Source organism: Ptychodera flava, chromosome 22 (genome assembly GCF_041260155.1).
Source record: "Ptychodera flava strain L36383 chromosome 22, AS_Pfla_20210202, whole genome shotgun sequence".
Taxonomy (NCBI): domain Eukaryota; kingdom Metazoa; phylum Hemichordata; class Enteropneusta; family Ptychoderidae; genus Ptychodera; species Ptychodera flava.
The window spans coordinates 27,960,925-27,987,276 of NC_091949.1; the positions used below are offsets into that span (position 1 = coordinate 27,960,925).

Here is a 26,352-nt window from a genome sequence, read left to right on the forward strand (position 1 = left end):
TTCTAATTTTCGCACGCACCAATTTAAAATTGCAAATTCCTCTTAAATCGGTAAGACATGATTTTAAATCCGTGGCAAAATGCGTCCAACGGTTTTCTTTTGATCTCTATTTCAAATGTAAAAAGGAATAAAGTTACTTTTTTATGTTTTTCATTAAAATGTCATCAAAAGATAATTGGTCTTAAGCTCGTCTTCATTAGGTTGTTACTCATTCCGAAAAACTTATAACATAATTAGGGTACCCCTTCTCACCAAATGGGGGTCTAATTGCGTCCATTCATTTCATCATGACTGCCTGTTAAGTACTTAAATCACTAGATTTGTTATATAACGTGGACCAGTTTGTTATTGTTCATAGTTGGTAGGTTCTTGCATAATTATTTATAGTTTCGATGTATTTCTTTTATCATAATGTTAAATTGCCATGGTAACCTTTCTTGGAAGCTCTGATTCAGTTATCGTATACGGCTACCTTCGCAGCAAATGCTTATATCAACAGTAGTCACACTCGACAGTGCAAACAATGAAATGTAACTACTTTAAGTATCAATCAGTAAAATACAATAAAGTATTGTTTCCTTGCTCTTAAATCATATTCTATTGGCCGTAATTCCTGTAACTCAGAGCGAATTGCTCTCGGTACAATATTTCGACTGAATCAATTAAGTCATCGCACTGTTCACAATCACACAACAGCTGATGAAGGCTGAGTGATTCAGTCGAAATATTCCACCGAAAGCAATCAGTAAAATGATTAAGGTTTGTGTTAATACCTTTCCGTTTATTTTGACTGTGGCCCTTTCCTTAATCTCACTTAAACTAAGTTACATGTTGCCAGATGGAAGAACTCGCGCAAAGTTTCTTGCCAAAAGCGATGCAGACAATCATAGGAAGTAGTGATTTTATTCGACACCGAACTTAGATTCGGTTTCGGATTCGGTTTTGAGTTCGAGGGACTGATCGTAACTTTACAATTCCAACTATATTTTCTACTATTTCTAGTCATTTAATGGCCTTTTTGTTATTAAAATATGATTTAACTGTACAGCGTGGCTGTAATTAAGTATGTATTATAAAGTATAAATATTGCCAGTATATCTTTATAAAAATGAAATTTTTCGGACAAATTAGAAAATAGTGCATTTTCCTATAATTTTGTTAAGAGGGCGCTTTGCTTTGGCAAAACATAATCAGAGCTTCAAAGAAAGGTTGCCATGGCAAATCGACATAATTATAAAAGAAATTCATAGAAACTATAAATAATTATGCACAAACCTACCCACTATGAACAATAACAAACTGGTCCACGTTATATAACGAACTCTTGAGTTGATAAATTACGCCCCCATGAGAACGCGCGTTATATAAAGAAGCTAAAATATCTCTGCACTGTCAATTTTGCGTTATGTTTTCAAATTCGTAAAATGAATGGACGCACTTAGACTACTCTGTAGAAAGTAGGGCTCCCTGTTTCGTTAATCAGTATACAGGAGAGAAAAGCAAAAAGATGAAAAGGGAGCTTACATTTTCTTTTCACTTCTTCAACAAATGCCAAAAAAACAGTATACGATAGCAGTTTTCCTGTTTCATCTCTTTGTATCAAAAAGGAATAACTGTTGGACGCGTTTTGCCACGGATTATTTTATTTCAAAGAGTTTCCTTTCTCTTCATTTCGTTTTTCATCAAATACATACAATGTCCCGTAATAAATTTTACGAATCTTGAAAATAGTACTATTTTTTAATTTTAAGATTAGGTAATATTTGATACTGGTAATGATTTTTTTTGTTTTGTTGAAAATGAAAACATCATTTTAGGATACAAATTATTATATGAAAACAAGCAATTTTCCTTAAAAATAATCCAGAACACGTGATTTTGAAATTTAAGAAATAAAATAGAATTAATAGATTAAATTTCATTTTGTTTTCACTGATAATTGCATTTCGGATTCAAAATATGAACAAGGCGAAAGAGAGTTATGTTTCATTAATAACCAAATAATAGAAGCTTTATTAAAATTGGTCTGTCAATTGGTATTTTCAATTAAGATGAATATGGAAAATAAAATTCTATTTCAATCATTAAAATAACGCTTTTTGTGCTAAAATGCATTTTAATGTTTTTGAGAATTGATTGGCCGCGAAAACCGTACCAAAAAATCGGTAAAATAAAAATTTTGTCAGAAAAAACGAATATTAAAAATTGGTTGTTATTTCATTCAAATGAAAATTGCATTTTGAAGGTGATTTCAATTTTCAATTTTCAATAAATTGGTTGGACGCTACGTACACGCATTTTTCAGGCACTAAGAACATATGAAAAGAAACTGTTAAGTCCTTGGACATTTGTAATGCGTGTACGTAGCGTCCAACCAATTTATTGAAAATTGAAAATTGAAATCACCTTCAAAATGCAATTTTCATTTGAATGAAATAACAACCAATTTTTAATATTCGTTTTTGCAGACAAAATTTTTATTTTACCGATTTTTTGCTACGGTTTTTGCGGTCAATCATTTCTCAAAAATATTAAAATGCATTTTAGCACAAAAAGCGTTATTTAAATGATTGAAATAGAATTTCATTTTTCATATTCATCTTAATTGAAAATACCAATTGACAGACCAATTTTAATAAAGCTGCTATTATTTGGTTATTAATGAAACATATCTCTGTTTCGCCTTGTTCATATTTTTAACCGAAATGCAATTATCAATGAAAACAAAATAAAATTTAATCTATTAATTCTATTTTATTTCTTAAATTTCAAAATCACGTGTTCTGGATTATCTTTAAGGAAAGTTGCTTTTTTCATATTATAATTTGTATCCTAAAATGATGTTTTCATTTTCAACAAAACAAAAAAATCATTACCAGTATCAAAATATTACCTTATCTTAAAATAAAAAAATAGTACTATTTTCAAGATTCGTTAAATTTATTACGGGACATTACGTATTTGATGAAGAACAAAATGAAGAGAAAGGAAATTCTTTGAAATAAAATCATGTCTTACCGATCTAAGAGGAATTTGCATTTTACTTTGGTGTGTGCGAAAATTAGAAATTGAAAATTGAAAATTGTAAGTTTCAACCTTTTTCATTTTTTGAAAATGGTCGAAAGACGACTCATTTGAATTGCTGTTCCCGGCCCTCTACCGGCCAGTGGGTGAGCAGCATCAATGTGTACGAGACTTCTGGTTTCCGCAACGCATACTTGTTCCCGCGATCACTGCAAGTGCTGCGGAAGACTGGCCACCGAAGACGATATAAAGGAAATTGAGGGCAACTCCACACATTAGGGAGCATTCGTTATTTACGGGGAGGGGGGGGGGTTGGTGGAATTTGAGCGACAAATGAAACGTAAAAAGCGACCCCCCCTCCAAATCAGATTTCTAAAATTTGACCCCCCTCAATTCATCAATTGTAAAATGTGACCCCCCCCCCCATGAAAAAAAAATTTCATCAGATTTGATTCATTAACCCTTCGCACCCTGTGGGCCCCGGGCTGAAAAAGTTTCCTCACATACTAGAGAATCAACATTTTTGGTGAAATGCCAAAATCAAATTTTTTGCACACACATGAACTTGTAATCGCTCTAGTCTAATCAAGTACACTAATATCAATAATCAAGAATACATAAATACACAGATTTACCTAGTTTTATATTGGAAAAAAGTTATTCATAGTTTCCATATAGACAAGATAGTGAATCAACATTTTGGTGACATTCTAAAATCAAATTTCTTGCACAAACATCCACTTGTTGCCACCCTAGTCTAATTAAGTAAATTAATATCAATAATCAAGCGTACATAAATACACAGATTTAACTAGTTTGTAATGGAAAAAAATTATTCATAGTTTCCTCTGACAAGATAGTGAATTAACAATTCGGTGAAATTCCAAAATCAAATTTCTTGCTCACACATGCACTGGTAACTACCCTAGTCTTATCAAGTACATTAATATCAATAATCAAGAGTCTATAAATACACAGATTTAGCTAATTTTGTATTTAAAAGAAATTATTCATAGCTTCTCATAGATTATGTATGGAGGACCTGTGTATTTTCTATTTGCCTGGGAGTTCTTGTGTGTTATCACTGTATACCTAGGGAGTCCAAGACGGGAACTTTCCAGAGAGTGTTTTACGTTGTATGCTGCACTGGCACTGGAAGGTTTGAGTGTCAGCGTGTGCTTTTTAAATCAGATATTTCTCTATTTGAGTCTTACTCAAGTCAGCAGATATGTAAAGAAACTGGTGAGTGGCAGAGATCGAATTTTATGCGGATCGGACTGTTTATTTAAACCCTACGCCATCCTCTACTTTAGTCGATGGAACGAACATTGCTCACACAAGTGAAAGCCGTGCCGTATATTTGCAATATACGCACTGGCACGCTAAGATGATAATATCACCACAAGTTGAAAGCTGATCTTTCTGCAGCAAATGTGTGTTAACTGTGGACTTTATTCCGTTATGAGTTCAGTCAGATGTCTGAGATTGTCATGAGAACATTATTTGTGACCGTTCCACTGAACTTTTGTCGATGCGCGGAGTTAGCAGAGGAAGACTTCAGATTAGTTCGGCATGTCCGACCGGAAGTAAACAAAAGATCTGGCTGCTTCCGTGGTAGCTGAACTGGACGCTGCTTAGCAGTGAATTGCGTGTGTTGTCGCCGACTTTCATGTGCAGACATTACACGGGACTTACAATTGTGCTCATCATCGAACATTAGTTAAAGTCGCGTGTGAACTATTTGTGTTTCCAGCCGCGTGGTCAAGTCTGAGGTACCTCTGCGGTAACGTTAAGTTTTCCATAGAAATTGTTAAGCATTTAGAAAGGGTTTGAACAGAGTTTTGTTCTGAAAGTGTGTTCGACTCCTGCCGTCGGGAGGTCGATCAGTACGGTTACTGTTACCATGGAGTAATATTTATAGTTTTGAAGTACGGTTTTACTATTTTATATGTAGACCCCGATATTTGACACAATATAGTAATATACAGTTGTTTGTTACATTATATGACTGTGTGTTGGTTCCTCATTTCATGCCCAACGCTGTGTAGCCCTGCGTACAGGTGTGTGCACGTGTGTTCCCAGCATTATATGGCCTCTACCAAAGCCCTGCAATGGTCTTTGAACAGACTTGAGGTCTCTGCGGCCTGGATCTGGACCGCAATGAAGACTAAAGGTCTTTTTGGCCGAAATTCTGCTCTATTGGGGCAAAATCTTTTCCCTGCCTACCTTTACCTCCTAACCAATCCCAGAAAAGATGCGATTGACTTCTCTAAACGCTCATTTTCTGAAACATAACAAAATCGACAAGTTGTTTACCCATGGAGATCCCCATTTTGAATCTCGCTGCAGAGACCCAGTTATCTCCACAGACCGTTGCAGGGCTGTGGTGGAGCGAGGCCGTATACGCCAGGAACACACAGACCTGTACTCAGGGCTACATGCTCTGTTGCTGCTCTAGAGAGGTTAACGTCAGTCTCGGACTTGTTGGCCTGCTAGAGAAATAAATTTGGCTGAGCTTCGGTCGGTTATTATTCTGCCGTCTCGAAACATCGGTTACACAAGCAACATTTCGGTGAAATTCCAAAGTCAATTTTGTTTTCCATAACTCAATACAAACCTTTGTAAAATTTGACCCCCCCTTCAATCATTGATTGTAAAACTTGACCCCCCCTAAAAAGCGGGTTTGTAAAAGTCAACCCCCCCTGATTTCCACCAACCCCCCCCCTCCCCGTAAATACGAATGCTCCCTTAGCCCTACGAGTATGGTGAGAGTGTCCGGCTTTGGCTACGCCGCCTCCCACGGCGTAGCCAAAGCCGGACACTCTCGCCTAGCTCTGCATGGCAGGCCTGTGTGTTAACGGCGTTATACGGCCTCCCACCACAGCCGTATAACGCCGGTAACACACAGCCTGCCATGCATAGCTAACTCTCGCCATGCTCGTAGGACTACTCCACACACAGGCTCTACAAAAATTGTTTAGTATTACGATGTGGTGAATAAAAGGATCATTGCATTACTTTGTGTGGAATACAAGGCGAGACACCAGTGAATCGATAGTGCTTTGACCCTAGTCATGTGATCTGGGTCCTCGATAAACCGGCATGTTGATTGAGTGATTTGTCTTAACGGTTTTTCGGAACCAAAAATGGGGTTCCTCCATCAGTCGCTCTCTTGTTTTGTATCCCCTCCGCTTGGTTGTGTGATGGAGTCATCTTAGTCCTCGAGGAGGAACGGCCAGATTCGTTATTGAGAGAGTTCAGAGAATTAGCCACTCTATTGACTGACCATAGTGAGCGATCCGGTGTGTGGTGTCATATTATAATTAACATGACCCAGCATCGACCGGAGTTTCTAGACGCTTACAGGATTTTTGTTTAGGGCATATTTTGAGCGTTGCTAGTGCTCGTGATGTTAACAGTAAATGTTGTACTAATCATTGGTCATTGTTCAGCGTGTGGCGTTGCTTAATTTCATGTATTTCACATCTGCGCACTGATCTCTCGCTTAATCCTGACAGATTATGATCAGGAAACAAGTCTTTCAAAGTACATGCTGTCTCGCGGTGTGTTTTACCTTCAAAAACAACCATTTGCCGCATAAACTCTTCAGAGACTGAGGAAGACAACTCCATTTTAAATTTACCGCAGTTCTTACGTTGACGGAAGCCAGAATCTAGCACGCATCGCTGCTCGCCGTCTGGCCGGTAGAGGGCCAGGAACAGCAAAGAAATTGAATAACTTGTAAGTCGTTTTTCGACCATTTTCAAAAAAATGAAAATGGTTTAAACTTACCATTTTCAATTTTCAATTTTCGCAAGTAACAAAATGAACAGCGAATTCATTTTAAATTAGTTGTACATGATTTAGTATTAACGAGTCTCTATTCTCATCATTTTTGTTCTCCTTCAAATGTCAAAATTATCGTATATTTTATATTTTACAAAAATCGGAAGAAATACCATTTTTGTTATGTGAAGATAGAATAAAGTTGAAAACTCGAAATTATTTTTATGCTTTGTTGAGAATGGCAACATCATTTTTAAAAAATGAATTAAAATCAAATATGAAACAAGGAACGTTCAATAAAAGTAAACCCGAACTTGTGTCTTCAAATCTTATGAATGAAACAGAATTAATTGATTAAAGCTTATTTGTGTTTACTGAAAATTGCTTTTCGGATTCAAAATATAAAGAAGGCGATATAGAATTATGTTTCATAAATAATGAAATAGCAGAAGCTTTATTTAAAACGGGCCGTCAATCGGTTTTTTTCAACGAAGATAAAAATGAAAAACAATTTTCGATTTGAAACATTTCAAATATTGCTTTCTATGCCAAAAGGCTGTTTAATATTTTTGGAATTGATTGGCCGCGAAAACCGTAGTTAAAAATCGGTAAAATGAAAATTTTGTCTGCAAAAAACGAATATTAAAAATTGGTTATTATTTCATTCAAATAAAATTGCATTTTGAAGGTGATTTCAATTTTCAATTTTCAATAAATTGGTTGGACGCCACGTACACGCATTCATTGTGCCTCCAAAATTGTTTATCAATGCCAAAGAAATAAGCTTTCAACTTTAAAATCACTAAAATTGCTTGTTTAATACGAAGTATATGACCAAAAATGTATTTTTAAGAATGTTAGCCGCCATATTGGAATTATGCAAATTAACGAACTGCCTATACGCAACATTATATCTCCAAAATGATTTTTCGTGCCAAATAAGTAGTTTCAGACTTTGAAATCACTGAAATAGCTTGTTTAACGTGTGATATATGGCCAATTATTTATTTTTTTCATTTTTTTTAATCGAAGACTTTATTGGCATTTCGTGCCAAATAAGTAGTTTCAGACTTTGAAATCACTGAAATAGCTTGTTTAACGTGTGATATATGGCCAATTATTTTTTATTCATTTTTTTTATCGAAGACTTTATTGGCATTTCTTAAAGCATGTTAACAACGTCAAAACTTGTTTACATCTTGATTGCATGAGAAAGAAAAGGAAATTAAAACAAAAGTTACTTCAACATCTGTTTGTCACTTCTACAGTAAAAGTAATTTGTTTGAAAAAAAAAACAGCAGCACATCGCCATAAATCCATCACTTTACTAAGCTTGCAAAAATAACCGTCGGAATTAAAACAAAAACAAAAACAAAAACGGTGAAGTCAACTTCAACCTGCTCAAAGAGAGCAAGTAAATACTTCAGAACTCTCACAGTCGAACAATAAACTCATTAATTACTTTTTTGTGTTTTTTGAAAATATATCTCACTACAGAAAGTTCCTCAACAAGATGTGTTGTTATACTATTAATGTTGGTTAGCTGTCCCTTATATACAGCAAAAGTAGCAAGCATTAGTAGCAAATTTAATAAATGAAGAATGTTGCATGTTATATGATATCCATAAATGATATGAGACCAGGTAATTGTGATTTTCATGTTGAATACTTCATTACAGATATCATTAAATTGTTTCCAAAACGGCGCTAAAGATACACACTCAAATAAAAAATGTTTGTTATTTTCTATTACGTTACATTTTGTGCATAATGTTGATTTTTTCACTTTCCATTTAAAAAGATTTACACTGTGTGGTAATTTGTCGTATAACAAGAAATAATTAAATTTTGCTACTTTCTTTATTGACATGTTTTTAATTTTGACCTCCCACAATAACTTCCAGTGTTGGAAATTTTCTATTGATTTCCAAATTAAGGGTGCATAAGATTTTGTACACTTTTTCTGTATCAAGGACCAATAAAAATCTTTACATTTAAATTGAAATATATCTTTCTGTTTTCCGGAACTGTCTTTTTTTAATACTGTTGGTTTCGTTTTATTGACAACAATTATACCCCTTGTTTGTGACATAATCCGTATCCATTCTTTTGGTAAAGCATGTTTAATTATATTATATTGCATTATCCAGTTTCTTTTAGAAGTCTTCCATCTTTGAATAAATCGGCAACATGTATAATGCCCGATCTAATCCATTCTTTAAAGAAAAGAGCTTTCTTTTCAAATTTTATAAACTTATTTCCCCAGATTATTTGATTAGCGATACCATTTGGATTATGAACTAATGTTTGACTTTGATTAATCTCATACCAAGATGAAATCACTTCTCTATAAAATGCTGGTAACATTTTTGTCATTTCCCGTAGCACGTACCTATCAACATTACATAAAAATGATGTTGGTATATTTGCAATACTACTAAACCAATAATTTGGTAGTATTTGCCAGGTAGCGTTTGTGTTATTGCCTAACCTGTCTACCCAACAACATTTTAGAGCTTTCAAATGCGATTCAATGTCTATCATTTGTAGTCCGCCTTGATCTAATTTATTGATTATGATTGCCCGTTGTACTTTTCCCTTTTTACCATCCCATAAGAATTCATAAAAGATTTTGTTTATTTTTGCAATTGCGTCGTTTGGAATTTCAATCATTTTTGACATAGCTAAGCTTTTTAAAACTGTGATTTTCCCAAAAGTGATAAGTACCTGTTTTTCCATGCACACAACATGTTTTGCACTTTGTCTATTTTAATATTCCAGTTCAGTTTGACGGTTTCACTTTTACAATGTCCAAAGTATATTCCTAGCGCTTTAATTGGTTTGTCAGGCCATGAAATATATTCTAAATTCATTTTGTTTTTCCACTTTCCCAATTTAAGACCTTCTGTTTTACTTCTATTTAATCTCAGTCCCGAAACTTCCCGTACTCATCGATTAAATTTAAGACTCTTGTTAGGGATTTAGATTTTGTAATGTAAAGTTGCATGTCATCTGCCATCTGTGTTATTTTGATTTCCTTCTGTTCTGACGCGTCTTTAACTTTCACCCCGTGTATGTCTTTATTATATCTTATTTTTGTTGCTAAAATTTCGACAACTAATAAAAATAAAAGCGCAGAGAGTGGACACCCTTGTCTTACTCCTCTTTCAATTTTAATGCTACTTGACAGCCAATCATTATTTGCCACAAAACTTTTTGAATCTTTGTATATACATCTGATCCAGTTTATGAACTGGGGACCAAAAACCAAATTTTTGTAAAACTGCTAAGAGAAAAGAATGGTCAACAGAATCGAAAGCTTTAAAGAAATCTAGAACAACGATTGCGCCACCTCGGTTGTTGGTCTCTAAGTAAGTAATTACATCTTCAATTGTTCGCACATTTTGACCAATATACCTTCCTTTTATATAACCAACCTGATCTTGATCAATTATAATTGAAATTACTTTCTTCATTCTTTCAGCGAGGACCATAGATACAATTTTGTAATCGTGATTTAAGAGCGAGATAGGACGCCAGTTTTGTAAATCTAAACGGGATCCTTTTTTATGAATCAGGCTTATAATACTTCTTTTCTGAGATTCAGTCAAATGTTTGTTTACGTAGCTTTCGTTATATGCTTTTACCATAATTTCACTTAAGTCTTCCCAGAATCTGCGGTAAAATTCGATCGGTAAACCGTCATCCCCTGGTGTTTTGTTGGTTTTCATTTTGAATATCACTTGTTGGCATTCATTTTCTGTGATTAATCCTTCACACTTTTCAGCTTCTTCGTTTGTCAGAACTCTTTTTAGTTTCACTGATTGTAAATATCTCCGCAAAACGTTTTCCTCAGAACCTATTTCTGGTGCTTTATATAGCGTTTGACAAAAATGTTTTTCAGCTCGTATGATTTCATCTAAGCTTGTAATCATTCGCCCATCGACCAATAATTTGTTGATTTGTTTCTTTCTAAAAAATTTTCTCTCTAGAGCCAAAAAGTAACCGGTGTTTCGTTCACCTTCTTCATAATACTTTACTCTTGCTCTGATTTGAATGCCTCTTAGTTTATTAATATATATTTTATTCAATTCGTTCTTTAATTCTGTATATTTTACTTTTAGTTCTTTATTATTGCTTTGGAAACTATTCAATTTTTCCTCTAAATCTACTATCTCTCCCTGTATTATAGTTTCTCTCTTTTTTGTTTGCTATTTTTTTCCTTCGAGTAAGCAATTGACTTTTCTCGCACTCGTATTTTAATTAGATCTAGAGTTGTGCCATAGTTCCACTTATTTTCACATTCTTTTTTTGTTTTCTTGATGACTAGTTTTATAAGAGAGCAGTTCTGCTCTTCTTTTAGCAACGATGTGTTTAGCTTCCAGTAACCAGGGCCTTTTGGGATTTTACTTACATATATCTTCAAGGACACCGCATTATGATCGGTCCTTATAGCAGGCCGAATGTCTGCAGATTTGATATTTGAAATTAAAAACTATCTACTGTTGATTGACCAATCAGAGTGCTCAATTCAGGGTGTTTTATTTACTCATAAAGCCTTGGTCACCAAATTCCAGAAACGAATGACAGCGCTGTAGTAAAGTACTGTCCAATCAAAAGTGAACATGTCATATTCTGTAGACATCTGGTACATTTTAATATTCAAATTTGGTAACACAGCGGAAACCAGCTGCAACACAAAATCTGCTGTGCCCTAGGGCATTTATATAATGTGCCCTAGGGCATTTATAGGATGTTCCATTACATTGGAAGGCTATTTCACAAATAAAAGTTTTAATTCATATCCTAAACATGTTACATTGACAAAGGGGACGGTCGACGTAAACACATTGAAAACGAAAATATATCAGTTAGGGGCGATAGTTTTTAAGTCGGATAAAACCCTCCTACTCGGGCTTTATCCTATACGAAGATGTTGGGAAATGAGCCAGTAGTCAAGTCGGCTGGCAATGCCTAATGACAACTGACGCCAGGTGAATTGCTTTTTGTACGGATTGGCTTCTCGCCAAACATCTACGAGTTTTAAACTTTTGATTAAAACAGATAACTTTGCTGGTTTAGAAATATGGGACTTTGTTCCAAGTTTATCTATTTCTGGATTTAAAATTGTGTTAAAGTCACCTCCTAATATTAAGTTACCTTCGTTATTTGCTCTTTTTCTTATCCATAATTTTAATGTTTTAAAAAATTTCTTTTTCTTTTTTATATCATTTGGCACGTATACATTAACAATGGTGTAAGTTATGTCTTCGCATTCTACGTTGATAAGTAGTTTTCTACCGTCGTCATCTGATTTACATTGTAGTACAGCGTGCTCTACTTTTTCGCTTATTAAAATACTGACACCTTTACGTTGATTTGAACCGTAAGACTTATAAATCGGACCTTTCCATTCTTTTTAAGCTTTTCTTCTACCAAATCATTATTCCAATATGTTTCCTGTAGTAACGCTATATCAGCGTTTTGCTCCTTAATCCATTTAAATATTTGTTTACGTTTCTGATTGTTTCTGAGACCTCTTACATTTATACTTAGCAAGTGTAAGACAGTCATTAGTAACAATAACTTCTCGTGAACAAAGACAAAGCAGCACTACATGCTGGCAGTTTTTGTTAAATTAATGCTTTCCTTTTTTAGCTTTGCTCTTCTTTCTCTTTTTCTTCCTCCTGACTTATTTTTGTCAATCTCTTTTGTAGTATTCGATATTGTGTTACCTGAGCATATTGCATTATCATCACCATCTTCGAAGTCATTATCCGATACATGTGTGGATGTCGTAGCAATTGTTGATGTACTTTCGAGTTTTCTTTTCGAAGACGTTCCTTTCTTTTCTTTACACTTATTTACATTTTGTTTTGGTGTCTCTTGTACTTTCTGTTCGCTTATCATAGGAGTTTTACCTTGCTTACTTTTCAGAAACTCGGAAAGTGTTCTCTGTCTTGGTTTTGCTGGCAGCTGTACCTGGCTTTCTCCGCTTTCGGACGTCGAGTCTATCTCCGTTTCGCTGTCTTGTGTCAAGTTGGAATCTTCTCTTTCAGTATTGACAATGCATTCTTCTTGTCTGTGCCCTGTTTTTTGGCACGCTCTGCATCTAATTTGATTCACACACTCTCGTGCATCGTGTCTAGTTTCAAGACATTTTTGACACTGCGAAACTTGACCACGATGAAAGATTTTCACGCGAGAGGAGCCGAAAGACCAAACTCGCGGGAGTGGTTTTGCCAGTCTTTCGACAAAGGCAAATCGATTGCCGTTGCATATTTCTGTCAGCTGGTTGTTGACGCGCCACTTTTCTCGAATGACTCTGCTCAGCAACTTGCATCCTAGATTTTGTAATCCTTCTGCAATTATACTATCGTGCACCAACAGAGGCATTTCGCTTACAGTCACTTTGATGGAAGTTTCCCTTGATCTATTATATGGGTTTGTGTCATACAACTGAATGTGTTTACCTCTCAAGTTTAGTCCGTTTTGTAGCAGTATTAATCTGTCTGCCAGGTCATGAACATAGATTCTCCAGATTCCTCCGGCGCGCTGAAGCCCTGAAATTGCGCTCACTTCTATAACTTCTGTCAAACCCTGAATAATCTCAGGACCATCTAGTCTTTGCTGTCTGATATTAGGATCTACGTCAGCTTGTTTCAGAAATACTGGCATGGCTGACGAGAATGCATCGTATTCACCTGCAACAGCTGCACTGTAGGATCTTGGACTATTGTTTTCCATGCTGTCTGTTGGGTTACGCTGACTTGTCATTTCTCGAGCAAGAAAAAACGTTTCTATCTTCCACGTATTTGTCTAAATCTTCAAAATTTCTTCGTCTACTACTTCACAATACCTTTATCTTCGTATCTGTTGGATGTTGTACTGACTTGCTATGTTTACATACGAATATACCTCGGAAAGTTTTGAAACGATGCGAATACAATACGCCTTAGAGTAACGCATGCGCACCTCCGATATATGGCCAATTATGTTATTTTGTAGCACGGCGCAGGCGGTAGCAGTGGGGCTCTACTTCCGCCCGGTGGGCGGGCGGAAGTAGAGCCCCACTACAGTCTGGGAAAACCGAGACTACTCTAGTCCTTGAAATATATAAATACGGCCACCATACGGTGACCTCGCAAGGCACAAGAGGTGCATGGCCACAGTGATGTCCCTTGATCAAATTTATTAATGTACAATACTGTCGATCTTTTTCCATCCCTTACTTCGTTTATCTATTTGCCATTTCTCGATTTCGCCATTTTTCCATTTCGTCATATCACCATTTCGCTGTTATTAACAAACCTGCAAAAGTCCACTTGAAAAGTATTCCCTTGAGACGGGCTATTCTTGAAACCGGGGTGACCGTCACTCCGACGGCGATGACTTGAGGCTCGACACGACACTTAATATATTATTATCGCTGACATTTAGAAGATATTCGTTTCCAAAGGAAAACATCAAGTAGCCGATAGACCATGACTTCTTAGTACCACCGAGCAGAAATTTGGCTGAATGGAATCCTTATTAGGCGGGTTTTAAACGCCGACCCACAGTGATCAATAGGGGCAATTAGTAAGAGGACAGGAACTAAGGAATAGCGATGTCCTATTAGAGTGATACACGAGAATGGCGAACGACGATAGTGTGAAAAGAATCGTGACGGCCTGTTTTTCACAGATGTGCATAAATTGGATCTAGATATCAATATGATTAGATAACAGTACATATTAGAAAAAAAATTGAATACGCGGCAAGATATGCGCGAGGTTGTGAACGAACTCTTTCATTTCGCCTCATTCTAGAAAAAGTCAGGTTACGTAGCCTAGGTTTAATACCAAGAGTGTTCTGCAGAACTTCCATCTAGTTGCTCCTGCATAATCCAGGGATTCCCCATTAAATTCTTCGAGTGAGATGGCGCGATATGGACAATAGCGATGGATCATTCATCCTGTTAGCAACTGATCTATGATTTCATTATTATATTTTGAGACAAAGTCACGTAAATTACAGCGAGCGCAGCTAGAGCGGCCGAAGGCCACTCGCGTAGCGAGCATTTAGACTAACGCGTGTACATGAATGTATTTAGAATGGAACATCTACCTACGACCGTTACTTTGCTTCCAAACATAATAATTACAACATACATTAGTTGTTCCCAGAATGCATCGCTCTTGTCCGTGTCGCGCCATCTTCTTCGAAGATTTTTGAGTGTGATTTCCCTATACTCTGTAGAGACAGCTGCATGAGAGGCCAGCACAGCAGCCTTAATAACTGAGACTGCATGTTACTGGAAAATCAATGAGTCTTTTTAGCATTGGCTCGAAAAGGCACCGCCCAAGAGCACGTTTTCAAAAGTGTCCAATCAAGTGATCATGCGCGGGGTGTCGTCCGCATCTTAAAAAATGCTGGTTAGTTTAGTGAGTGCCTGTGACTGGAAACGAAACATATTTCATTCCGACAACGCAGGAACCTGAAAAAAGCTAATGAAGAGCAAAGGTTCAAGTGCAACCAAAGAACTCATCCGGTATGCTGAGGACTTTTTCTATACTCATGAAGAAGAATTTAACAACTGATAGGAACGACCATAAATTTTGAAGTTTTGCTTTTATAGAAATATTTGTGAAAACAAACTTTATTCATAAACGGGAAAGAGGGGTATCCAGTGATTATATACAGCAGACGATTGCTCGTAGCTCGTTCGGACAGACCAACGGAGTCTCATCAATTTTACGGACAAATCGTTATTTTTAACTGCAGTTAGCTTGTGTTGTCAGCTGTCATGTGATCCCTACTAAACGTGAAAATGGCGATGTAGAGTAGAGTAGAGTAGAGTAGATTTTGACCCCACTTTGTCTCGAGAAAAATTTGATTACAATAAAGATCACAATAAGCAAGACCGAACTGGCTTTTGTATTTGACTAAATACCATCTGCAGAATTTCCTGAAATACCAAAATAATTTTGACAGATACCGTTCTGATTTTCCAAAATGGCCGCCTATAACACATATATGGATCATAGTAAAGTATATCTAAAAGTATCTTACATATGAAAACAAAATGAATAGTCCGATACATTTGTTTACTATCATGAGCCCTTAAATCATGCCAAGTTGAAGGCGATTAGATCTGAATATCAACGAGGGTGAAAAGTAATCACTGGTTTACACCACCGTGCCTACGTAAGAATTATATCTTACATTATTTTAGGAAACGTTAAGATAGGTTCCCTGAGTCGGATTAGATATTTAATCAAGAATGCTAGCAGTATCTTAAAAGCGTAATGATTTAGTTCATGTAACACCTCTGGCGTTGTTTCCCAGAGAGGGCAGTACTATCATTTATAGCTAGAGCAGATTGGTCATCGAGCTGTGTTCACTGGATGAGGGTTCTTCGTACAAAGTCATTAAATGCACGGGGACTTTTTAATCACTTTTAGTTTATCGTGATGCTACATCTATCGCTCCATCTTTGGTTTGAAATCAAGTTTGAGTTTGGTTTCCGTGGCGGAGACATTTAACCAAAAAAATAGAAAAAATCAATGTAGAGTTAGGAAGTGAAACATCGGCGCTGTGTAGTTCAGATTTAACTTACATGATTGTCGAATTACTCGGAGCCTTTTAACTTGTTCAATATTTTTAACGGTTCTTTAGTGCAGTCATGCAAATTGATGTATATCTACTGATTATTCTTCAAGATCATGTCCTAATTTTAAAAATGAACCACAGAGAAAGCCTGAGGACATTTTCGAATTACAACAGAAACATGTTTACCTGAAAAGGCGATAATTATGTGTGACCTTTAGAAGTTGTCGTTATAGGACAAGCTTCCAAGGTTGCTGCTGGCGTTTACATGTTTTTTCTGGTCTTTTGACTTCCTTTGTAAGTATAGATGGAAAGATTTGGTCTGTGATTACACCGGCTACTGTGTTCAAGTTTAACCCGCAGGACGTCATTTCAAATTGATGAGTGCTTGCCTTTCGGTGTTCATGTCGTTGGTTGGTATAAAATAAACAGAAACTGAATAAGGTCTTTAAACGTTAATTAGAGTTAGTTCTTCGATGCGTTCATGGCAAGTGTATTTATTTATCTATGTAAAACTCTATTTGGTAAACGAGACATCCATTTTGTCACATTCTTAAAACTGTAAAGACTTCACTGTACAGCATTAGCGACAATTTTGTCTCACATAAAAGACGCATTTTAATGTGAAATAAAAATATATCAGAAAAAATGTTGGAAAGTAACTATACAAGATAAAATCGGACTTCTTGGACAAGCGTGGTTGCTGTTGAATGTCACGTTTGTTTTTTTTTTTAAATTTTGGGTCCATGTTCAAACTTACTGTAGTTACAGTTGATTTATGGGTAATGGCCCAATCTATTTGATCATTCTTAGTAATTTCCCCATCCTATTGGTCATATTCCTGCCGTCTACAGTACTATCACCCGTACTTTTCATCTCTGAAGAAATATACGGATAAAATTCAAAGATAGACAGCTTGTCTCGGTTTTCTGTCTCAATGAATGCTTGTACAGCGGAGACTCAGGTGATCTTAGGACCTGGCACAGATGACACTGAACGCCTAAACATCTTCTTTCGCGGCAATCCATTCAGTCTGAACCGTAAAAGCTTTAAAAGCTTCAGCGAAGAAGTAAAAGCAACGTTAATAATCATCACTACATAATTATACTTCAGACACGTAAGACCTTTATATAAATTCTTTCCCTTTTATTAAATATCGTCCCTATTTTCAAAAATGAGCATCTTTCGTATTGTGTTTTTTCTTCAGTGTCCATACTTATTATCACATAAAGAAAGAAGTCTCCAGAAGTATCCAGTTCCGCTATATACAATTCTTCATGAAAAGAACTTGCATGAAAGGATTTAATTTTTGAGCATTTATTTTAGGGATCCTAACATTTGCGTGATTCAAGCACACGTCATATGACGAATATTGGCCAGTTATAGTATTTTTCAAAACAAGGCTCAACAGTTTGCGGAAATATGAACGCAGTTTTAGTGACTCATTAAATATGCACAATACATCCGTTTCTGTTGAGCCAGGAGTAAAGCTCTATAGTGAGGGTAAAATTAATTTAGTGAGAGTAAATAATATAAAGTAAGATTTAGGTGGGCATCAGTTGCAATTTGGCCACTAAAATGGTTAGTGACTGTCGCTTAGCAACATCAGAAGTCAAGGTTATGGCAGAGTTCATAACCTCATTTGTTGAAAAAAATAATATTTATAGTATGAATATAGTATGAATATTACTATCTGTCTGTCTGTCTGTCTGTCTGTATGTATGTATGTATGTATGTATGTATGTATGTATGTATGTATGTATGTATGTATGTATGTATGTATGTATGTATGTATGTATGTATGTATGTATGTATGTATGTATCTATGTATGTATGTATGTATGTATGTATGTTTGTATGTGTATGTATGTATGTATGTATGTATGTATGTATGTATGTATGTATGTATGTATGTATGTATGTATGTATGTATGTATGTATGTATGTATGTATGTATGTATGTATGTATGCATGCATGCATGCATGCATGCATGTATCTATCTATCTATCTATCTATCTATCTATCTATCTATCTATCTATCTATCTATCTATCTATCTATCTATCTATCTATCTATCTATCTATCTATCTATCTATCTATCTATGTCCAAATTAAAACGCTAAATTTTGAGTACGTCATAGGGAAACACTACATAAACTATAGAATTTAGGCCATATTTTGACTTTGGCACCAAGAAGAGGGACGTCGACTTCAAAGAGATTGAGGGTCGAAAAATTGTAACTTACATTGTAAAGATCTAGGGGTCTGATAAAAAAATCTTTTTCGTAAAGTCCCTTTATTTCCGGAGATTTTTATAGTCGTTGGCTGAGTGGAGACTTTCTGATACTGAAGAATAAGTCATTTGGAGAGAACGGCAGCTCTATACTTATAATCTATAATGTAATCTAAAAGTGAACGGAGAAAATCTGAGAGATTAACCTCGGCAAACAGAACCACTAAACGTCTTCAAACTTGACTTTTGTAAAGCATTAGCAACGATGTCTTCTTTTATTATAGACGCAGTAAAATACTCATCTGAATTTCAGTATTAAGTTGTCAGTCATAATTTTAAATTAAGTCTGCGCACATGTAGGTTGACTCAAACATTTGAATGAATGAACGACGGGTATGTTTGCATGGGCACATCCCAGCAGCGGAGTAAAGTCAACCTCGCGAAGACTGCAGACTTCAAAAGCTCAATTACAAGCACAGATTTCTAGTCTAAAATGTAGACCAATGGAAGGATAGAAAACATTTCATTTTGTCTGGTCTAGTCAATACGGTCAAAAGTATTCCAAGTAAGACTTTCGATGCAGATCGATTCGAAATAACGTTGGTCTTGATAATCATTATAGAATAAGTCGTTGGTGTAGATGAACGCTACTCGTGTGATACACGCATTTGCCATGAATATTTTATAATTAGATAGAATAGCAGCAGCTTAATCAGAGATTACAACAGCACTACCGCCATTATAGCCTACCAATTAGCGCAATTTTAGCTGAAATTTTCCGTACCTTGTGTTATACTCTTCTTTATTATGAAAACGAGAATGGTATATAGATAAATGCTTAACACTACACAGGAGAACCCCCACAGCCCTGTGACATTCAAAGACATGGTACACAGTTGTAAAAAGTCCTGTAACAGCCCTGTGGAGTGACAGACCCTGTACTAGTTTGTGAAAACTTTGTCTGTTGTTGTGTTTTGACAAACATTGCAGAGACATAGCTGTGATCCACAGGCATGTGCCACTGATGTGCATATCCCTGTGGAATGGCAGTGAATAATGGGCTGTTACAGGGATTTACTTTACATCTCAGTACTAGGATCTCTCATATCATTCACTGTCACAGCGTTATTTGCCACAACCCAGTACTAGCCTAGCACACATCACTGTACCAGTCTATTTTACAAAGTCAAGCAACACATCAATACACATCACTGTACCAGTCCTTTTTTTCACAGTTATGTAACACCTCAACACACATCACTTCACCAGCCATTTCTCTGCGTGCGAGGGCTAGGCTGTGTGTTACCGGCGTTATCAGGTTATATGGCCTCCAACCGCGTACACAGAAGGAACCACGTTATGACCCCCTAGCACAGTAAATTTATCCAATGGTAGGCCCACTGTGTACTGATGCTGCCCCGGTGTACTTTTTGTACGAATTTGAAACTACTTGTATCATGTCAGTTTGAAAATAAACCATGTTAGCCAAGACGTCTTACATCTTACAACTTTGTTTGATTTGCTGTGTATTTTTACAGCACCAAATCTACGTTGCATACTTTGGAGTAAGGTGCATTGTGTGTTTGTTTGTTTTCTTCCAATCTTGAACTCCCCAACTTCCCCTATATGAAACACAAAAGTATGGTCGCCCAGTCATACGGAACAGTCCAGATTAGCTTGCACAAATGTCGGAAATTAGGCACCAGGCCAGTGTCAATATCATGTCAGGCACATTCACCAGGGTTCAGTACGCGTCCAGTGACCAATGTTTATGTTCGGTGATGATGAATCTGTGAAAGCATAGAAGCAGCGCGATTGTTCATTCAACTGACCAGGGGCAGAATATTGGATACAAAGAAGAGACCAGTGGCAGTGTAGCTGCAATCCGTAGTAGCTCTGCATGGCATTGCTGCGAAAACGAGCCCTGCCACTCCTTGACGTGTTCTGCTACCACTCCAATGACCAACCTACCCGAGTGGTAGAGGCTACGGATTCGCAGCAATGCATGGCAGGGCTGTGTGTTACCGGCGTTATACGGCCTGGTAACACACAGCCCTGCCATGCAGAGCTACAATCCGTAGGGGTCGTTTTATCGTCAAATCCAAAATGAACCTTCTATACAGGCTACAATTATTGCATCAGAGAAGACCGATGAATCATGCCAAGTAGCTGATTATGAGGTGAGTAATTCATACAATCACATTATGGCTTCATGCAACAATGACAAATACAATTTGTGATATAGAGAGAAACAATGATCTACTGTTGTAGTGTTTTATTATAAAATTACAATCAAAAGCATCAAAACAGTGAATTTATTCAATTGAAATAACAATTCTTCAATGAAAGCTATATAATATAAACATATCCGAAAATGATTTTTTAAAATATTTTTGCATGCAACACAGATTAAACGTTTCAAATTTAATTTGATTTGATTTATTTCAATTACTAGTTACAATGGATGAGGAAACGTTGGTGACAGCTGACTGTCATTTTCCTCGCGAAAGAAGCCACCTGCCGAGTAATCGATTTGTTTGTCTTCGGCGATTATTTGTTCCCTCTTATCATTATTAATTTCTATTATGTTTTCTGCCGTACGAAATAATTTAAATTGATGGAAAAAATCACCGTCTTCTTCTTTATAAGCTGAACGAGCAAATTTTCTCTGTAAAGGAAATGTAAGTTATAAAAAGCACATTAGGAAAAGGTGTACAAATTTATGTCTTTTTAATTTTTGAAATCGATCGTTTGGAATGAGTATTACCATAAAGATAGATCACCACACAATTATGAAATTTATGTTTTGTTTTTTTCTCAGTCGTGCAATTCTGCACTTCTCCCAAATTTGATGATGTTAAGAAAATGAAATTCTTTAAATGTGATTTTGATTTCTGTAAGACAACAAAGCTCTAATTCCTATACCCCTTTTATATTAGACAAAGAAATCATGTAGTCCACACATTAGCCTTCATTACTGGCAGTCCCATGTAAGATAACCAACAATGCGGAGAGTATAGTCTAACTACAGAAAACAAAAGGTACAGTGCATTTAAGCTTACCATCAGTGCAACCTCTGACATGCTGACCGTGTCATGTTTTATTCTCTTGTTGCGGCACATTGATATGACAAGTGATTCTGTGTCCATTGTCCCATATTTTGTCATGCCATTGTCTTTTGCTAGGATCTGCCAGAAATGTTTAATTAAAAAATATATGTTAGTTCTAGGTTGTAAAATGGTCAGTACTAGTAGTAACCTAAAGGAGTCCAAAGTTATTCTATTTTATTCTTGCCATTCTTGCTGAGATTTAACTATTACATGACATAACTTTGTGAAGCGACTGATTTTCTTCTTGACAAAATGTGGTGAGTAAGATAAAACTAATAACATGAAAATTAATGTAATAATACCTTTCTTCGCTCTTCTTGTCTCCATTGACAAAATTTCTCTTTGATCCAGGAGACCAATTTCTCCTCTCTTCCCTCATACTCTCTTTGCGTGAGAGAGGCCTTAATTAGTTCCTGAAAACATGACCACATACGCAATAGAATTATTTTCCAGAACAAAAATCAAATTATATAATTTTAAAGCCATAATACTTTTAATGTTTCGTGTGTGTCAGTAGAAATAGATCGTCTCTATTTGACGTTAAGTGTGGGTTCAACAGAATCTGGCTTGGTTTTTTTACTGGGTCAGATATATGTTATTCAAAAGTTACAGTTAATGGTACTGCGGCTTTAATATTGAAATCTCTAATGGCATTTAATGTATTGTAAAAAGGGACAGTTTTCTCACTCAAAATTGTATTTTCATTGAAGAGGACTAAATTTTTGAAAAGGCTAAAGATGCACAGATAGTGATACTTGGCATATTATCTTTTTCTTTATGGTTTGTGTTTATGAAATAACAAAGATCAGAAATATCATTCAGCTTAATCTTGGTGTTCAATTAATTTGAAAAGAAAAACATGGCTACAGAGTACCGGGTAATCAGAAATCATTTACAAAAAAGAAATACCGTAAAAATACCTTACCCTGGCACGTTTACTGGAAACAGTCCTATTAGGAGAGTGGAAGTACTGCTTCCCTGATACTCGAAGAAGTTTATCCTGTGTAGAAATGATTGAAATAGTCTCTAAAAGTTTATATCAGAACTTGTTTGTTGCTCTCACATTTTGTATAAAATGTGAGGTTATCATATAAGCTGAAGTCAGTGGCATCTGCATGTATATGTGTGTATGTATGTGTGGATGCATCCTGGGCTATAGAAGGGATTTGTTCAAATGAAGTTGCATTGCCAAATTATGCAAATGAGCTTCAAAAATGTCAAAATGTTCAAGAATTAATAACTCAAAAGCCACTGTTTTGATTGCTTTGAAAATTAGTGTGCAAGTACCTTAGGTGGACCTTATACAGTTTTATGAATATTGTGAAGATGTCTTGAATTTTGTATTTTTGCTGAATTTTGGGGGTTTTTTTTTCTGACTTTATGTTAAAAATTCTTGTTCTCTGAAACCGCTGGACCAATTGTTCTCAAATTTGGATTGGATATTTGCAAGGGTGTTACCATTCTAATTTGTTGAAATGAAGACAAAATTGGAAAAATTACTGCTTTTAGGCAATCTTTGTCATTTTTGGTCCAAAAATCGTAAAAAATATTTTCTTTTTAAAGCCACTTGACAGTCAGTTTTTATATTTGGTATGCAGATTCCCAGGGATGACACTAGTTAGATATGTTGAAATTGTCCTGAAATGTACAAATTTGTATTTTTAAAGACAATTTTGTCATTTTTGGTCAAGAAAACCTTTTCTCAAAATTACTTACTTGTCTTATAGCTTTGTAATCTGGTATTAAAGTCCCGAGGGATGTTATTAGATAAATATTTACTGCTTAAGGAGGTACGCTACCATTCCAAAAAATGTGGGACATTCTTGAAGTTGACTTTTCTGAAATAGTCTTTATGTGTACATTGCAAAGATATGAAAAAAATACGGGGTACCCATGCAAAATTTTTGAAAAAATGCATGCCAAAATTGACAGAAAACCACTAAATCTCAAATTTTGCGAAATTTGCCCTTACCAGCAGAATCTTTATTTTATCGCAAACGATTAACAGATCCCAGTGTGCATACCACATTTTGCATTGCCAGGACAGCTGAATTAGGACAATCAACTAAAATTTGTGATGTCTTGTCTTAAAATTAAATATTAGACCCTAAATTTATCATTTAACTGTAAAATTAGTCTTTTTTTAAATATAAACTTCATATAAATGCAAAAAAATAATTTTCAAAATGTTAAAAAGTACAGCAATATCTCTCAAACAGACAGTGTTCTTTGATTTAGAAGCAAAAAAAGTTGGGGTCACCACGCAAATTTTCTTACTAAACAGCAAAAAGTGACGGAAAAAGGTGAATTTTGTTAGACCTGAGATTTGACCCTCTAGCTTACTGATATTATGTCAGAGCTACAATTGTTAATTTTTCTCTACTGATCTTTCAAAATAAAAATAACTGTCGATTTTTCAGTGCAAAATATAATTTCGGTTGTTTTGATTCATAAAAACTTCTGAAAGAATATTATGAGGTCACTAGCATGATTTTTTGCCATTTTGTCCTGTTATTCACGCTCACAAGGTTAGGTAGACTAAAAGGAACATGTACATCTTCTGGACAAAAGAGGGCGCTCTCCTGTATAGAATGGTAGCGTACTACCTTAAAGTGTTGGGAAAAATCAAAATTTGTATATTTTAGGTAAATTTCACAGTTTATGACCTTAAAATGACCTATACCAACCAAAAATATGTTGTGAGACAGTTTTGAAGGCTGTGAACATATTTTTTTTTTCATATTTGTTAACAATTTGTAGGAAAATTTGATCCAGAAAACAAAGCTCAGATAAGGCCTTCTCTTGCTGACTTTTTTGTTGACATTTGCTTATGTATTTAGGATCTGCTTGTCCCTTTGTTATAGAAGTTGATATGCAGGTTGTAGACCTTGCTTTTGTCACTCTTCAAACTTGATGTGAGCATGTTGTGTCTCCTTGATGGTACTTTTGTTTCATGGAAGCCTTCAAATTAAATACACGAATGTAGCATGAGATTGGCTTTCACCTTGTTATAGGCTACAATAACCATTCAACATTCAAAGTTATGCATGTATGGTAAACTTGGTCTCTTTCAAACATATTACGACTGAGTTAAATTTTGCCTCTCCTGTATATAATCACTTTGTAATTACTTTGTAATCACTTTATTGCATAACAACACACTTCAGAAAGTGCAGTATAGCAAGAACAAAACATCAATACAATTTACAATACATCCTTCAGAGTTAGGGTAGGTCAGGACAAAAAATTTTGCCTGCATTTTTTAGCCATAGTTCCAAAAATTTGTAAAATTTATGTGAATTTGAGTTGTTTTCCTAATCCTGCGAGATTTCCTTTTAAGCAAGTGAAAAATTAGGGTTTGGTGGACTGGGCTAGCACATCCCATAGTGAGTACGTGGGAAACAATATGTTTCCTAAAGCCTCCCAATATTTATTATAAGCTTTGGTTTATGAATAGAATTTTTACACATCAATATTCAAATAGAAAAATGTGGTGTTGTGATGTCATATGATAAAAAGAAAGAAAACTCTCAAATAAATAACGAAAATTTTAACACTTACTTCTAAGACTGTGCCGCGTCCAACTTTGAAGTTTTCCAGTTTGTCTTTGCGCAACAAAGCAATAGCATTGCCAAGCTGGTCGCTGACGTTGTCGATTTTATCATCCAAAGTATGTAAACGCCTTTCAACGACGATTAATCTTGTGTTTAGATTGTGCAGATACCCAAGGATTCTGGCTGTGGTATTGGGTTCTGATGCCATTTTCTTGGCCCTTTGACTTAAAGCTCTGCACGAAGTTGATGCGACTGCTTTACTGTTCGGGAAAGTCAAAACTTAATGTGTACGTGTTTTCGCGCCGCGTCCGTCGTTCAATGAAGTTGTCGTCAAAGTCATTGTGGAGGGACCGTGTCAAAATGTACGGCCGCCAAAAGACAGATTCACGATTGTAAAACACCGGTTAATATTTTTATTCTTGATTATTTGTAATGTTGTACCCGCAATATGTGGTTGTCGTGTCATGAATTCATATAAAATATAATTTCTGAATCCTAAATTTACGAAAAGAAATACTAGTAACCACCGACAGCAGAAACGAAGGGCGTGAAATTTATGAATGAAACGTTTTGCCGGTGTTATGATTGGCTAAGATATCTCATGAACCTTGCCCCATGCCCTGCCTGCATGACCCGGGCCGGCCGGGTATAATGTTCTGCCTAGAGGTTGTAAGAGACTATCGCCAGTGAGTGAAGTAAAATTCTCAACGCGAATCACAATCATAACTTTTATCTTAACAATTGCATAAAATATACATTTCACAGATAATCTGATGAGACTGACAGCAAAAGAAATAAGACAGCGTTGTGCAGAACGTACGAATATGAGTTTCCCGAGGAAGAACGATTGCAAATTCTCCCAACTCAGGTGATCACGTGATTGTGTTCCGGGCTCTAGCTGGTTAGATATTGCAGTGTCGTCTGCGCCCTGAACAGACCAGTCGACCGAGCCGTATGTACAGTAAATCTCAGGTAAGTATCGGTAGAGACTTTCAAAAAAGTTAAAAGTTTTTTTCTAAATATTTCATTTGTCGATTATTTACATGTATAAAT

General features: G+C 35.8%; 2 protein-coding genes across 5 annotated transcripts in view; one reads left to right on the forward strand and one right to left on the reverse strand.

Moving 5' to 3' along the window:
* Window positions 1-19,485: 19,485 nt before the first annotated feature.
* The window catches only part of LOC139123113 (uncharacterized), a 34,225-nt gene continuing 27,358 nt past the window's right edge, over window positions 19,486-26,352 (forward strand). The window contains exons 1-3 of one of the 4 annotated variants that reach the window (XR_011549594.1): window positions 20,145-20,815; window positions 21,575-21,676; window positions 26,065-26,271. The gene's annotated coding sequence lies outside the window, so the exon portion shown is untranslated. Of the gene's footprint in view, window positions 20,816-21,492; window positions 21,677-26,064; window positions 26,272-26,352 lie in introns of those variants that run through there. The other 3 variants (XR_011549595.1, XR_011549593.1, XR_011549596.1) reach the window with 3 other exon arrangements.
* On the reverse strand, window positions 20,979-25,691 carry LOC139123114 (uncharacterized). Its single transcript, XM_070689127.1, has 5 exons — window positions 25,307-25,691; window positions 22,671-22,745; window positions 22,048-22,158; window positions 21,698-21,823; window positions 20,979-21,303 (listed from the first exon to the last, which is right to left on the reverse strand). Exons 1-5 carry the CDS (start codon window positions 25,505-25,507, stop codon window positions 21,091-21,093), a joined length of 726 nt encoding a protein of 241 aa, XP_070545228.1. The 5' UTR covers window positions 25,508-25,691; the 3' UTR covers window positions 20,979-21,090.

Bases quoted from the DNA above. Each gene is read 5' to 3' on its own strand.
- LOC139123114 (XM_070689127.1), bottom strand. From the start codon at position 25,507: ATGGCATCAGAACCCAATACCACAGCCAGAATCCTTGGGTATCTGCAC. The intron at 22,159-22,670 runs GTAAGGTATTTT...TCATGTTTTCAG, and splicing joins TTTCCAGTAAACGTGCCAGG to GAACTAATTAAGGCCTCTCT. The intron at 21,304-21,697 runs GTAAGCTTAAAT...TTTCCTTTACAG, and splicing joins TGTCAGAGGTTGCACTGATG to AGAAAATTTGCTCGTTCAGC.